This window comes from Alligator mississippiensis, chromosome 4, assembly GCF_030867095.1.
Source record: "Alligator mississippiensis isolate rAllMis1 chromosome 4, rAllMis1, whole genome shotgun sequence".
In the NCBI taxonomy this organism is placed as follows: Eukaryota; Metazoa; Chordata; order Crocodylia; family Alligatoridae; genus Alligator; species Alligator mississippiensis.
In genome coordinates, this window is record NC_081827.1 from 113479145 (window position 1) to 113495357 (window position 16213).

At 44.2% G+C, this 16213-nt stretch overlaps 1 protein-coding gene across 3 annotated transcripts in view; it reads right to left on the bottom strand.

Moving 5' to 3' along the window:
• Window positions 1–16213, bottom strand: part of FGD4 (FYVE, RhoGEF and PH domain containing 4) — a 192398-nt gene that overhangs the window by 81095 nt on the left and 95090 nt on the right. The window contains exon 1 of one of the 3 annotated variants that reach the window (XM_006276345.4): window positions 4054–4180. The exons of 1 other annotated variant lie outside the window; for it this stretch is intronic. In XM_006276345.4, coding sequence (XP_006276407.3) covers window positions 4054–4159 — 106 coding nt within the window. In that variant the 5' untranslated portion in view covers window positions 4160–4180. Of the gene's footprint in view, window positions 1–4053; window positions 4181–16213 lie in introns of those variants that run through there. One more of the 3 variants, XM_019489428.2, reaches the window with a different exon arrangement.

Sequence of the window (16213 nt, forward strand, 5' to 3'; positions counted from 1 at the left end):
CTATGAAGTGCCAATCTTCATAACAACCAAGCAATTTCATACAAGTTCATTCCTTAACAGTTTTTCTTAATCGTCACAGGCCTCTAAAATCTGTGACACCTGCTGGGCCTCGCCACCTCAGTTCTGCTAATCTTCACAATATTTTTTCCCCTCTGTGAAAAATCAAGCTGGCATGCATGGGCCCATGGATACTGGTACAGTAAGTCAACTATGCTCCTGACACCACAAATAACTAGTAGTGGAAGGAGCTCTTCAGAAACCACTTTTGAGCATATACTTAGAGGAGCAGCTGAGTAACAGTGCCAAGAGCTTCTAGTGTTTCCTATTTAAGAGGGTGTCTGGGAACATTTGCCAACTTTTTTTTATTGCTAGTAGTTGAAATCCAAGCTGTGGCTATTTAATAAACTTTTGCTTTCTACAATCCCCAACTATTAGCTAAGTCCTCTTGGTACCATACTGTCAAGGTCACATTAAGTTCCCTTGTGGAATAAGCGAGTACATTTATTTCATGTTTGGCACCTAAAGAGCAAAGAACCAATTGGTACATGCATATTGACAGTCTAAATGCACATTTAAATCTTACCTGAGCTGGAATAGCCTAGTAATAAACTTATTAAAAAAAAAGAGTTGTATGGATACAGTCCTAGTTGTTGTAGCAGGAAAAATCATGTCTCTCAGCAACTTCATAACTTCAGTAAGAATAGTTGCTATATCGGTTATCAGTTTCTATCAGGTGAAATACCAGCTCTGGCCATCACTAAAATGTTCTACCACATAATACTCAGGTGATAATATAATGAGCTGCACTGCACCATGAGCAGAGCTCAACCACAAGTCACCCTATAAATATTTTCCTTCCCTGAGACCCATAAAAAATATACTACTGTAAGAGGTCCTTGTAAATATTATTACTGTAACATCTAACAGAGTTGTGGTCATCCTTCCCACCAAGGTTCCCTCTAAGGTGCATGCGTGCGTGGCCGCACACAGCTAAAAGTGTGGCCACGCACAGTCTTTTCAAGGCCACACACCAGGGAAAGCTAGCGTAGGCTCCACCGGCTCCCAGGAAGTGCTCCACTCCCTTGCCCTGATGCAGTGGAGCAGAGTGCTCCGCTCCCCCACATCAGGGCCGGGGAAGGGAGCACTTCCCCAGAGCCAGCGGAGCCCATGCCAGCCCCCTGCCCCAGCCTCCATCCCTGCCTTGCCTCACCTCGGGGAGAAGCCACTGCCTGCCCCGGTGAGGCTCTGCCGGCTCCAAGACACTGCTCCGCTCCCCCACATCGCCTCGGGGAGTGAGGAGGCATGTGGCATCAGGGCCAGGGAGCGGAGCAGTGTTCCAGAGTCGGCGGAGCCTCACCGGGGCAGGCAGCGGCTCCTCCCCAAGGTAAGGCAAGGCAGGGATGGAGGCTGGTGCGGGCTCCACCGGCTCTGGGAAAGTGTTCCACTCCCTGGCCCTGATGCCGGGGATTGGAGCACTTCCCCAGAGCCGGGGAGCCCGCGCCAGGCTCCGGCTCCAGCCCCTGGCCCCAGCCCCTGGTTCCAGCCACTGGCCCGTAGCTCCAGCCCCTGGCCCAGCCTGCAGCTCCAGCCCCTTGCCCCCAGCTCCAGCCCCTGGCCCCAGCCACCGGCCCCCGACCCTGGCTCCTGGCTCTGGCCCCTGGCCCCCTTCGGTAAGTGTCCCACACCGGACCGAGGCGGCGTGCTCACAGACTGCTGCTCCTTAGAGGGAACATTGCTTCCCACCTCCCTCCGCAGCAGTGTTTTTACAACTTTCTGAAGCAGATGCTTTCACAGGCTGCTGAGAAAATGGATTAGTACTTTGTTATTTTCCAACTTTGCAATAATAAAAACATGACGTTTAGGTAGAAGATAAACATTTTGGGTAGAAGAAAGACTAGAAAATTGTTCCAGACATCAAATGTGTGACTATTTGCCCAATGGGAGCAAATGGGTGAGGTTTACTTTACAGGGGATGGATCTGGGAACAGCAAAGAAGCTGTTTCCAGATCCACCCCCTGTAAAGTAAGCCTCACCCATTTGCTCTCACTGGGCATTAGGACTAGTAGATCAGCAAAGCAAACTGCTCAGAGCAGCTCGTATGCAGGCCCATAAACTACACTCAGGTTCTCTACCTTGAGAGACCTTCAGACTGGTATGGTGAGGGAGAAGGAAAGGGATTTCTCAGGTCTAGTCGCAGCCATCCTCAGCATCCACATGCTTGTCTCTGGTCTGCCCCAGGTAGTGTGAACAAGTAAAGCTTATTTTATTGGCAGCATACCTGGAGGCAGGGGGAGAGCCATAAAGATATGCTTCAAGGGCTGCAGAGGACAGGACACCACACTGAGTTAAGAGATAATAAAGGTTTAAAAACCAGTGGGCAAGGGGACTTTTGTAACTGGATCATGCAATGAAGATTGAGCCAGTGGGGTTGTTCAGTGACCATAAAAGACATGCCTGTAAAAAGGGGAAGCCAGCAAGCGTTGAAAAAAGGAGAGCTGGGCTTAAGGCAAAAGACACCTATAGGCTAGGGACAGAAATTACCCATAAACCAGCATAAATGATTGGAATCCAGTTCAAATCTGTAACAGAAGTTCAGTCAGTGCACAAACTGCTTTCAAAATGTCCAAAACCAGTTTAAGATGAACCTGGATGGATGTAGTATCAGACTTAACTGATTTAGGTTAAATTGGTTTAATGAACTTCTATCCCAGATCCTCTCCAAATTCAAGTCAACTCGCAGTCCCCCACCAGCGAACCCCCACTCACCTCCCTGGCAAACCCCCATTCACAGGGTGGACAGGATAGCCTTGGCCCAAGCTGTCTGCTCCAGCCCAGCAGGGAGGCATGGTCTAGCACACTCCCAGCTTCTGGCCTGAACCATTGCAGGCATGTGGCTACATTTCCGGAATCAAAAGTGAACGTCTGTTTACTTGTTTATTGGTTTAATCAATGCAGCTTAGACTAACCTGGAAAGATTTAATCAATTCAGCCTTGAGCTTTTTGACTGTCTGTACTTCGCCATAGAGTCAGCTACATGAATTTGCTCCCTTTCCCAGCAGACTTATCCAATTCCCAACCTGTCTAGCACACACTCAGTTCTCTGTTTTCCTCTCTCCTTTCTAGTGGCAGTGGGCTTTTTGGAAGAGCCAGATGGTGTTGTTACATACACCCATCAGATCTCCTTGGTCTCTCATTTTTGGATTAAGATTTCATTTTAAATGTTATATTACATTGAGCCCTTATGAGTGACAAAGATTTTAATTTAATGTTCTATACAGCTGAGCAATTCTAAAGATTGTAAAAAAAAAATACAGCTAAATTCCTTAAACACTACTACTTTGTGCAAAGCAAGTTAGAAAATGTTCTTCGTAAAGTTAAAAAAACTAGAAGTGAATGATGCAATAAAATAAAGCATAATTATGCAAATAAAAATAATTTTGCACATGAATTTAAGTATAGTGCGAGTAAAAGTTAATCACTGGAAGACCAAACAAAGAAATACTTAGCAAAAAAAAAATCTGCTTCCCTCCCAAAGTGAAGACTGCATACCCATTTCTTAAGTTACAGAAGAGAGGCTTTCAGATTCAAAACTGATTTATAGCAATATTCCCTAAGAATTTAAAAAATGTAAATAGAGTACTTGCTGCCAGCTTGCTGTCAAACCGGAAATGGAAAGCACTTTTAATATCTGTCTACAAACTCAATGGTTAAAGAAAAAGTTTTGAGCAGATGAAAGCAAAGGCAAAATGAGCCCAATGTAACGCAATACTTTTATACGCTTGACTGGTTAGTCAAACAGTTCAAGAAACTACAAAATTTAGTCAGCACAGAAGCAAAACAAAACACCACAAGGTTCCAGTTGTATTACACAATCAAGCAGCTGAATTTATAATGTGTTTAGGTTTCTAAGACACCAGATACAAAGCTTAGCTCTTCACTTAGCTTTGGACTAAAACATGATTACAAATTCAAAGGCAGGAGGAGCTCAGATTAGGAAAGGTACCAATTAACAGGTGAAAGAAAAAAAAAAATACAGGCACCCCACAGGCTTACCTGGATCAGATGACATGGTTTTCATGGATTCTGATACCAAACTCATTTGAATGCTGCTGCATTCACAAGGAATCAATGTCAAGATGGTAACAGACTCACATACCATTCATTGATAAGCTTTGTAGACCATCAAGAAGTTCTAATCAGATGCTTGGTATGTACTGGAAATGTAGAGTTAAAAAGCATAGCATAGGATATGCCCCACCTCTTTGAAGGCTGTCTGTTTTGTATGAGGCAGAGCAAGCATGCAACCTAGTGAGCGAGTTTAAGAAAGTGCACAGAGATTTCATTCCTATTAACAGAAAAACAAGGAAATCAACTTACATAACCTTCAAACTGCTGCAGAAAAAGTACAGGGAAACACAGTAAATTGTTTCCATCTAGTGCCTCAGCTTTAATCTAATATTAAATCCACAGACACATACAAAATACAGCAACCTCAAGGTTAATGATAAAATGAGTAGCCCTTTCTCCAAGTTGGTACTTACTTTCCCAACTGACTTTTGTTTCAAACACCCTTTTCATTGTGCAAACAATGTGTTTAAACTGCTTCTCTGAACTAAAATCAATATGAAGATTAGAACTCCAGTGCATAAACACACAGAAAAAGATTACGAATAATTCTCATGATGCAAAAAGTTAGATTTTTTGGCATGAACTGATAAAAGAAAGGGGCATTTAATTCACTGGACTCCATCCAGTTTTAAGGAACTAACACTGGACACTGTGTTTGGGGGTGATGAGTACAGGGAATTAATTTTGCAAATAAAAATCATCATCTTAGTAAAGTAAATGAAGTAAATGAACTGGAAAAGGCATTACAGAAAGTAACTTATTCACCTACACACTTCTCATTTCTATGCTGTTTTTTAATGCTCTTTCACCCTCAAGAAACAAGTAGCCAACTCCATTCCAGTCCCTCCTAACACTTCCTTTTTTTTCTACAAGCTCACCAGACAAAAGCGTCTGCTGATCAGTTACTCATCCACCATACAAAACCTGTTACATTTTAAAGGACTGCCCCACGGGATCAGGCAGAGTACAACTGATTTATTTCTAGTTCTGGTTGCAAAACCCTCTGAGAAGACAAGTTGCTCTTCCTGAGTGTTTATATTATGACAATCATAGTTCATCTAGCACCTTCTAGCACTAGTTCATGATCAGACATTTGCTTCTATATCCTAAAAAAGGAAGCATGACGACAGAAGCAAGCAGCCTTCATTATTGGCTAGTTATCTTCATTTTGGAAATCCTGGCAGGAATTTCCCTTCCTCCAGCCCAAAACATGCTTTTACCCCACAGTCTTGTCTTCACCTCTTGGGCCTTAATTTGGCAGGAGCTGATGTTAGGGTTGAGCTGTGCTTCCAAAATCCAAATCTCAACGTGTCCCATTCCTCACTGCCCATACTTCTACCTTTGATAGAAAGGAATAAGACTAGTTCTGTCCACCAAAATACTTGTTTATTATAAAAACAACAGTTGCCTCATATGTAGTAATAGGAGTATCAGTACAGAAACTATTTAGAATGTTATTTAAATAGTTTTTTACCTCCACAGAGATGCTTAAAATGCTTTTAAAAAGTATTATTTAATGCTCACAAAAGAATATTAAATCCCTCATAAGTAACATTTTAACCTATTTTAAAATCACAAACACCTTGAAACTTTTATTTCCCAAAGACTTGTTTCAAGCTCCACGTGTGCAAAACAAGCTATTGTTATTAATAATTTGTTTACAATCTTTTCACTGAAGAGTCCAGATCTCTGGATCTCGGCCACAAATTATTTCCTTTCTAGTACAGATGTTGAGTCATGCAGGGCACAACTGTTTTGCCAGAAACCCACAATAAAAATATGTAATAATTTTGCTTCTGTTATTTTAGAACTGTAACATAATTGACTTTGGAAGCACACATGCAAGTTCACTCACATGCTTCAGTCCTTAGGTTTCAGCATTTAAAGATGAGTTTTCCACCAGTCTAGATTTCTGTTAACAGTGCTACATGTGCACATGCGTGCACTCACTTTTAAAAACAAATATCTGAGCATCTGAACACGCATTCCCATTTTTCAGTTAAAATCCTAACAACTGTGTTTTCCAGGGGCACATGACAGTAGTGGGGAAAAAAAGTTAGCAACTAGCTCCTATCACCTGTTATCGATATAGGCCGAGCCACGGTGGGCAAAATGCAGCCTGTGGGCCAGATGCGGCCCACCAGGCCATGCTATCCGGCCCACAGGGCCCATAAAAAAATTTAGAAAATTAATATTTATCTGCCCCTGGCATCATGTGGCCCTCGATGGCTTACCAAAACTTAGTAAGCAGCCCTCCACCCAAAATAATTGCCCACCCCTGAGCTAAGCACAGACAGCCAAACATCAGAGGCTGAATCAATTCACTTTTTGCAGGTCAATCTAAACTGTGTAGATTGAGCTGATAAGCAAGTGGCCAGATATCCACTTTTCATTCCAGAAATGCAGCCACATGCCTGTAGTTGCCCAGGCCAGAGGCCAGGGAGCACTAGAGCATGCCTCCCTGCTCAGCTGGAACAGACAGCTTGGGCCAAGGCTAGCCCACCCACCCTGCAAGGTACGGGGTGGGTTTGCAGGGGAGGTGCAAAACATCCTGGCATGCTGAGGGACTGAGTTAACCTGGGACAGAAGTTAGATAAATCGATTTAACCCAAATCAATTCAGTCTGATATTACATCCATCCAGGTTTACCTTCAATGGTTTTGGCCAGTTTGGAAGTGGTTTCTGTGCAGTGAACTTCTGGTGTGTTACAGATTTGAACCAGCTTCCGATCACTTATACTGGTTTAATTGTAACTTCTGTCCCTAGCCATATTGACCAACCCTTGGGCTAACACTGAGTAAGTTTAGATAAGAGAATTACACTCGGGAGAGGTTGGGATTTCCCATGCTTCAGGTTCCCAATGAATATCTTAATGCATCTCACCCCCAATACCAGATAAATTGGATTGGAAATTAAAACAAAGGGTAAATGTATGGCCAACCTTTATTTGAAATGCTTTGAATCCCACTCCAATTTTGACTATTTCAAACTGAGAACACTGCAGTGTCATAAAGATGTGCACCCCCAGCCCAACTGCTTTAAACTGGTTACAAAGGGATGGAACAACAGTGCTCTCCAGTCAGTGGTCTAGAAAGCAGGAATCCCCGAATAACAAACAGCTAAAAGCAATTTCTTCTCAAGTGTCTGTATAACAAACCCCCTTTTCCCACCACTCTCCCTGTCCAGCAGCCAGTCAGTTTTCTTCACTTCTCTGCATAAACATCCTCTGCTACCCAAGGAAAACGTTCATCTTTACCAGGGTGGGATGAATGGGGCCGAGGGAGGGGAGAGGAATATAAAACAGCCAAAAGCAGCTTTCTTTCTGCTGCTTTAATGATACAAAACATGTATATTTTAGGGGGGGAAAGGGGAAGGGGTAGGAAAAAGAATTTCTCTCTCATCCAAAGGCAGAAGGCAGGTGGGGTGGCACCTTAGAGACCAACTTGTTCAGAAAAGCAAACTTCCATAGGTGGTAGCCTGTAGCATCAGATATTATTAAAGGACTTCTGAGAAGTGATATGAAAGAGAAAGGAATAAAGTAATTTAAATGCAATGGATAGGGAAAGGAGGGGGGGAGATATGGGGCTGGGACACTGCTGAGCAGTAAAAGTGTTTTGAAAAGATCAAAATGGATAAACAAAGCAGTTAACCTCTCAAGGGACATAAGTATTATAAAAACTAACCCAGGTAATGGGATAAAACTTCAGAATCTACTGAGACTCTGGTTACTACAATCCAGCGCATGGAGAATTCCTGTTCCAAAATTCCACATTTAAATTGATTTTTTAATTATTATTATTATCATAGTTTTGGGCTAAGTACAGACAGTCAAAAAGCCCAAGGCTGAATCAATTCAGTCTTTGCAGGTTAGTCTAAAATGCACAGATTAAACTGAAACAGAAGTGAACAGACATCTACCTTTGATTCAGGAAATGCAGCCACAAGCCTGCAGTGGCTCAGGCCAGAAGCCAGGGGGCATAAAAGCATGGCTCTCTGGCTGTGTGTTCACTTCCTGATGCCCCCAAGGTTTCTCGGACTTGCAGTCCAGAATTACAACAGCAGGACTCTGCAGCGTTGCTCATCACTTCCTCTTCCCGCTTTCAGGTGCTTCTGGGATTTGTAGTCTACAGTCACAGCCAGCAGTAAGTTTGAGCTGGGGAAGGGGTGTTTAACCCCCCCTCCCTGGCCCCAGACTGAAGCCAGGGTTTGCCTGGTAGGGGGCAGTCTTCCCTCCCTGCACACAGACTGGGCAGCATCCTCACCCGGGCTTGCCCCCCCCACCACCTCCATATCAGTCAGCCCTCACTGCTCCAGCTAGGGAGCAGATGGGCAGGGCCAGCCCTGCTCTCTGAAGGAGACAGCACAGCCCAGCCCAGGGCTGGAAAGCATGATGGGATAGAATCAAAGGACCAGAAGGGACCTGTAAGATTATCAAGTCCAGTCCCTTGGAGGTTATTGGGCTCAAATGAGCTCAACAAGGTGCTGTCCATCCTGCTGTTGAACACCTCCAAGGATGGCAACTGCACCACCTCTGTTGGGAGCGTGTTCCAGATTCTAGTTACCCTTATGGAAAAGAAGTTTAGTTGTTTTTTTTATGTCCAGCCTAACTTTTTCCTGAAGTATCTTGTGCCCATTGGTCCTCGTCCTCCTAAGGGGTGCCCACCTGAAGAGTTGCTCCCCTACATCTTGGTGTTCACCCCTGACATACCTGTAGGCAGCAATCAAGTCACCTTTCACCCTTCTCTTCTTCAGACTGAACAGACCCAGTTCCTGGAGGTCTCTCCTTATACAGCCTATCCTCCGGGCCCCTAATCATATGGGTGGCCCTTCTCTGAACCCTCTGAAGCTTATCCACATCCTTCCTGAAGTGCAGTGCCCAGAACTGGACACAGTACGCCAGCTGTGGCCCCACCAACGCCTAATAGAGGGGGAGGAGCACCTCTCTGGATCTATTGGCAACACATTGGCTGATACACACCAGAATTCTATTTGCCCTGCTGGAAGCTTCATCGCACTGTTGACTCATGTTCATCTTCTGGCCGATTGTCACCTCCAGGTCCCTTTCAGATGAAGTTCCTGCCAGTGGACCACCACCCATCATATAGTTATGAATGTTCTTCCTACTCGGATGAAGGACCTGGCACTTTTCCGTATTGAACCTTATCTGATTCCATTCAGCCCATAGGACCAGTCTGTCAAGGTCATCCTGGATCCTTACCCTATTCCTCTGATGTGCCTGTATTTCCCCACAGCTTGGTATCATCCACAAACTTAATCACTGCATTTTCTACTCCCTCATCCAAGTCATTGATAAAGATATTAAAGAGCACGGGCCCAAACACTGATCCCTGGGGTACGCCACTGGAGAGGGCCCTCCAAGATGAGCCTGTCCCATTGCTTATAACTCTCTGGGATCAGCCTCTGAGCCAGTTGTCTACCCGCCTCACTGTAGACTGCTCAAAGCCAGTATCCTCCAGTTTAATGGAAAGAATCTCATGGAAAACAGAATCAAAGGCTTTACTAAAGTCTAAGTTAATGATGTCAACCTCATGTCCCTTGTCCAGCTGGTTAGTTACCTGGTTATATAAAAGGACATTAGGTTTGTTAGGCATGGCCTGCCCTCGACAAAGCCATGCCAGTTGCTTCTTAATACTCCACCAGTTACAAGCTCGTAGTTGATGGCCTCCTTAACAATTTTTTTCAAAGATTTTTCCCATTACTGAAGTCAGACTGACCTGTCTATAGTTTTAAGGGTCATCTGTGTTCCTTTTCTTAAAGACAGGTACTGCATTAGCTCTCTTCCAGTTATTCAGGACCACTCCCCAGTTCCACAACTCTTTGAACAGCTTCACAAGATATGAGCTTAGCCAGTTCTTTCAGGACTCTTGGATGCAGGTTAGCTGGCCCAGCAGACCTGAAAATGTCCAAATGTTCTAAGAGCCCCCTCACTTGTTTGGGGCTGATTTCATGTGGTCTGATGTCTTCCCCATATTCCCAGGGCCTCTGGACAGGTAAACAGCTCCCATCTGATTTCAGGAATACCGATGTGAAGTAGTTATTTAGGAGCTCTTCCTTTTCATGGGGATCAACTGTGGGCTGCCCCTCTGTATTCAGTAGGGGTCCCTCAGTGGAGCTTGATTTCTTCTTGCTCCCCATGTACCTATAGAAGGACTTTTTGTTACCTACTATTTTGGTTGCCAGCTTGATCTCCATGCCTGCCTTGGCTTTCCGAGTCTTACTTGCAGATCCTGGCTGTATAAGTATACTCATCTCTGGTTGCTGAACCATTTTTCCATTGTTTACATGATTCTTTTTTCTTTTTCAATAGTTCCCTAATATCCCTGTTGAGCCAAGTGGGTCTCTTGGCCCCTTTCCTGCTTTTTGACCGTGTGGGGATGGCCTCTTTTTGAGCAGTGAGGATTGCCCCCTTAAGGAAGCACCACCGTTCCTGAAGTCCCAAATCATTCAGTCACTGGTCGCAAAGGGCCTCTCTAACTAGACTCCTAAGTTTGCCAAAGTCTGCCCTTCTGAAGTCTAGGACTTCTGTTCTACTGACTGAATTCCCAGCCTTTTGATGGATGGTGAACCTGATCAGATTGTGATCACTGTCACCCAGAGTACCTCCAATCCTCAGGTCACCTACCATATCTTCCCCTTTGGTCAACATCAAGTCCAGAGTGGCTTTACCCCTAGTCAGCCCTTCTACATTCTGGGGGTTTGTGATTTAACTTCAACCAGGAATGGGTCTGAGACAGAATTTTCATAAACTGGTTTGACTCAAATCAGTCAAGTTTGATACTACATTCAACCAGGTTTATTTTAAACCAGTTTCAGCCATTTTGAAACTGGTTTGTGTGCACTGAACTTCTGTTCTGTTACAGGTTTAAAGTAGTTTCTGATCACTTAAACCAGTTTATGTGCAACTTCGGTCCCTAGCCTTGTTGTTTAAAAACAGCTACTCTGAGGTCATCAATGGAATGTCTAGGGAAATTAAAGTGTTCTGCCACAAGCTTTTGTGTCTACCTGGAACTGATGTCAGATCAGTGTCCATTCATTCTTTCACATAGGGATCATCCCCTCTGTCCGAAGCAGAAAGCAGATGGACGCTTTGAGCAGGTGAATGAACCTATCCTTTTCTTTCACTTTCCCTATTCTTTGTATTTAAACTATTTTACTTCTATTTAATATACCTGTTCTCTCTCTGCAAGTGCATTCATAGCATCTGACTAAGTAGGCTGTTGCCTACAAAAACTTACAACTTTCTGATCAAGACAGTTTCTAAGGTGCTACCCTGGCCTACCTTCTGCCCTAAACTTCAGACTATTCCAGCTAACTACTTTTCTCTAATCAGAAATAAGAGGGAAAGGGGTGTTCAGTGCCAGGTTAAGTGGAAATGAGAGCAAAGGAGGAAGGAGGCAGAGCTAACAGTTTGCCTTTTAAATAAGGTATATGAATATGACCACCAAAAGATACTGCAACCTGATAAGCCAGGTGCTTGCTCAAGTGGAGCCAGAAACTGTTTAGTTTCCTAGAGAGCTTGTTTAGAACATTTTGTCCTCCATTTATAGTTGTGCCTCCTTGAAGGTTAGAGACACTGCAGAGCTCTAGAAAGATCCTGAAACAAAAAACAACACTAGAGTCCATTTATTGGGAAATTCCTTAATTTTCTACAGCACTGGTAAGCATCCACAAACATATTACTTAAGTAAAAGCAATATACACTGGTGTGTTTAAAAAAAAAAAACTATACTAGAAAATACAGATAATTTATCTGCCACAGCAGCAGCATTAGAATTGACTGCACTGAAATCCCATCTTGTAAAACTTTCAGAATACATGGTTAGCCTTTTTACAAATTTGTTTGATCTCTACATGATTAGAGAGCAGACTAGGAGATCTGAGGGGGATTAAAACATATACTTCTGATTAAACTTCATCTGCTAGCCTCCAAATGACTGTACACTTCATATTGTTCATTCCAAGCAAGGATGGTACAAACTGTAAACTGACCATGGTACTATAAAAATGAAGAAAATATTGGTACAACCTCACTAGAACACATTGACAATAGGCACAAGTATGAACTAAACATCTGCAGAGAAATACACCTGTCAGGCAGCTGGGATAACATGATACTCAATAAGCCATATCCATTAATTGCATTTTCCTTACAGCTTCTTGTTAGAAGCACTAGAAACAGACATGCACCAACACTGTTATGCTCCTGGGAAATATTATTTTCTAAATTATTGTCACTATAAAACATTGCCATTTTTAAAGATAGTTAAAGAATCTTAAAGTAATATCTACTTGATTAACATTACTTTATATAGGCAGGAGTCCCCTGTGGTTCAGAGGTACAATCCTTGTCTACCACTCAGGAGACCTGGGTTTGATTCCTGGATGCATATACACCCATAGCCATTGAGGCAACAAACATCTGGATTCAGTCTGGCCTTTGGATTCCGTCTCAGCGCCCCCTAAAGGATGGAATGTCTGGACAGCCCCCACGCCTCCACACTTCTGCCTGGGTGTCCTTGTGGAAGTGATCCAGACGGCTCGACGGTTGCCTACTACTTACTTATACTACAGAGGAAAAAAAGAACCTAAGAATAAGTTTCTCATGAAAATGGAACCTCAATAACCCTGGCTAAAAGGAAATGGTCTTCTTACTGGTTAATGGAAAATATCTCCAAAACTTTTATCCATATTGACTTACACATCTGAAAAACAGCACATTCTTGGTCCAGGAACATGCAAAATCCATGGTAAGTTAACTTCAATATAATTTAAGTCTTTCAAATTGAAACCACTGGCTCATCATACCCAGCCTGCCTTAACACATGGAAAGCTGGACGACTTAATGTAAAACCCTCATGATAGAGTTCTTGGCGCTCCTGTTATGCCTTCCATCTCCAAGCATTTACTCCTCAAGCCATAATGAAGTTCACCAGTGCCCTGTGATTCAATTTGATATTCTGCCCCCACCCTCTCTCGGGTTTTTGTTTTGTTTTTAACAAGTAGGGAAATTGAGGCTTAAATCTGGGCCCAGAATCCAGACCTGATAAGTCACATGTTTTAGTCGGACTATGTTCCTTCCTCCCATTCCATGTTGAGTGCTGTTGTAATTAAATATTAGATAATGACTAGTCCTGCAGTATATGTGAATATGAAAATGAGCTTTTTTTAAAGCACTGCACCAATAAGGAAATGTATATTCTATATCTGTTCTGCCTGAACCATCAGTTCAAACGAATTCCAAGCATATCTTGATAAAAAAAAATGGTCTTAAAGCCAATCACGGTCAACTTACCATTTTCTAATGCATTAGATAAAAGACATTCCAAGCGGGGATAGATCCTGTGCAACTGTATTCAAAGCATGTGTACAATCAATATTCTATGCTCATGTCGTTCACCTGCTCTCAGGACATGTTGCTATACTCTGCATCCATTGAAACCTTCTATGACAGCCCTTTCAACACAATGGAGGAGACAAAAACATTGACATAAAAAGCATCAGTGGTGTAATGCCCCATAAAGTTAATATACATCTCTCCTTCCTAGGCAAATGTGTGCCGTAAATGAATATATTACAAGGTAGTCTGATTGGAAAAAAAAAAATGACACTCAAAACTATTCTAAAACAAACGCTAAAAAGTCAGTCAAAAGAATTATTTGGCAGACTAATGCTATGAAGCTGCAGTTGAGAAGATGCCACATGAGTTGGAGCTTTAATGCTTCTATCAAGAGTGTATAATAGGGACATACTTGGACAAGACTGTATACTGATGCACCCCCAGCACAATCTCATTGAGAACAAATGAGTTCACCTGACAATGACTCAGACAACCGCTCAGTACAGACTCCTTTGAAATACAGCCTATTGCAACATGAACTCACTCTGAGGAGCTTTGCATAGGGACTTGCACTGTCACAACCCTAAGTTGTTTGCAAGGCTGTGATTTTGTCCCATAACACAAATCCCAAAATGGCAACCCCAATTGTAGCTCCAGCACACTGAGAAAGCAGCCACTTATCTCTTTCAGGAAAACAGTTGCTATAAATGTTGTGCCCTATTACTGTATTTTCCCAGGATCAGCCCTCACCCCTGCCACTTCTAGCTTGTGTTTCACTTATACTTTTTCATATGTCCAAAAATGTAAAATTGCCATTGAAGATACTTTACGTGCCAGAATCCCCAGCTGGCAGAAGGCTGTTTGGGTCCACACAACCTACCCCTACTTCTCTCCAGCTTTCCAAGAGCAGGATGGTTTGCTGTGACACTACTTGGGTTAGCGGGTCCCTCTGCCCTGTCACAGTCAGTTCTGTCATTCCTGACCCACTCAGAAAGCTTCCAATCCCACTTGCCTGTGACACTTGCATCGGTCTTTCATCAGCCCCATGGGACGCCCGTGCCCGCTACAGGGCGGGGAAGTCCGGGTGAGGGTGATCCCCTGCCCTCCATTAATGCTGACTTTGTGAAGGAACATCTTGAGAAGCTGGATACCTTCAAGTCAGCCAGCCCTGACAATCTTCACCCCAGGGTACTCAAGGAGCTGGCGAGCATCATAGCCCAGCCTCTAGCGCGGATCTTTGAAAACTCTTGGCGCTCTGGTGTAGTGCCCGAAGACTGGAAGAAGGCCAACGTGGTGCCTATCTTCAAGAAAGGGAGGAAAGTGGATCCTGCTAACCATAGGCCCATCAGCCTGACTTCTATCCCGGGGAAGATCTTAGAAAAGTTTATTAAGGAGGCCATCCTTAATGGACTAGCCGACGCCAACATCTTAAGGGATAGCCAGCACGGGTTTGTTGCGGGTAGGTCTTGCTTGACCAATCTCATTTCCTTCTACGACCAGGTGACCTATCACCTGGACAAGGGAGATGAGATTGATGTCATATATCTTGACTTCAAAAAAGCCTTCGATCTGGTGTCCCATGATCGTCTCTTGGAGAAACTAGCCAATTGTCGCCTTGGGTCCTCCACGATCCACTGGCTGGAAAATTGGCTCCGGGGTCGGACCCAGAGGGTAGTAATTGATGGAAGTCACTCATCGTGGTGTCCTGTGACCAGTGGGGTCCCCCAGGGCTCTGTCCTTGGACCCATACTGTTCAACATCTTCATTAATGATGTGGACACTGGAGTCAGAAGCGGACTGGCCAAGTTCGCCTATGACACCAAACTTTGGGGCAAAGCATCCACACCAGAAGACAGGCGGATGATCCAGGCTGACCTGGACAGGCTCAGCAAGTGGGCGGATGAGAATCTGATGGTGTTCAACGCCGATAAATGCAAGGTTCTCCACCTTGGGAAAAAAAACCCGCAGCATCCTTATAGGCTCGGCAGTGCTATGTTGGTTAGCACTATGGAAGAAAGAGACTTGGGGGTCATCATTGACCACAAGATGAACATGAGCCTGCAATGCGATGCTGCGGCTAATAAAGCGACCAAAACGCTGGCTTGCATCCATAGATGCTTCTCAAGCAAATCCCGGGACGTCATTCTCCCCCTGTACTCGGCCTTAGTGAGGCCGCAGCTGGAGTACTGCGTCCAGTTTTGGGCTCCACAATTCAAAAAGGATGTGGAGAAGCTTGAGAGAGTCCAGAGAAGAGCCACGCGCATGATCAGGGGTCAGGGAAGCAGACCCTACGATGACAGGCTGAGAGCCCTGGGGCTCTTTAGCCTGGAAAAGCGCAGGCTCAGGGGTGATCTGATGGCCACCTACAAGTTTATCAGGGGTGACCACCAGTATCTAGGGGAACGTTTGTTCACCAGAGCGCCCCAAGGGATGACGAGGACAAATGGTCACAAACCACTACAAGATCGTTTCAGGCTGGACATAAGGAAGAATTTCTTTACTGTCCGAGCCCCCAAGGTCTGGAACAGCCTGCCGCCGGAGGTTGTTCAAGCGCCTTCATTGAACACCTTCAAGATGAAACTGGATGCTTATCTTGCTGGGATCCTATGACCCCAGCTGACGTCCTGCCCTTTGGGCGGGGGGCTGGACTCGATGATCTTCCGAGGTCCCTTCCAGCCCTAATGTCTATGAAATCTATGAAACTTCGCTGGGAGAAAAAAAAAAAAA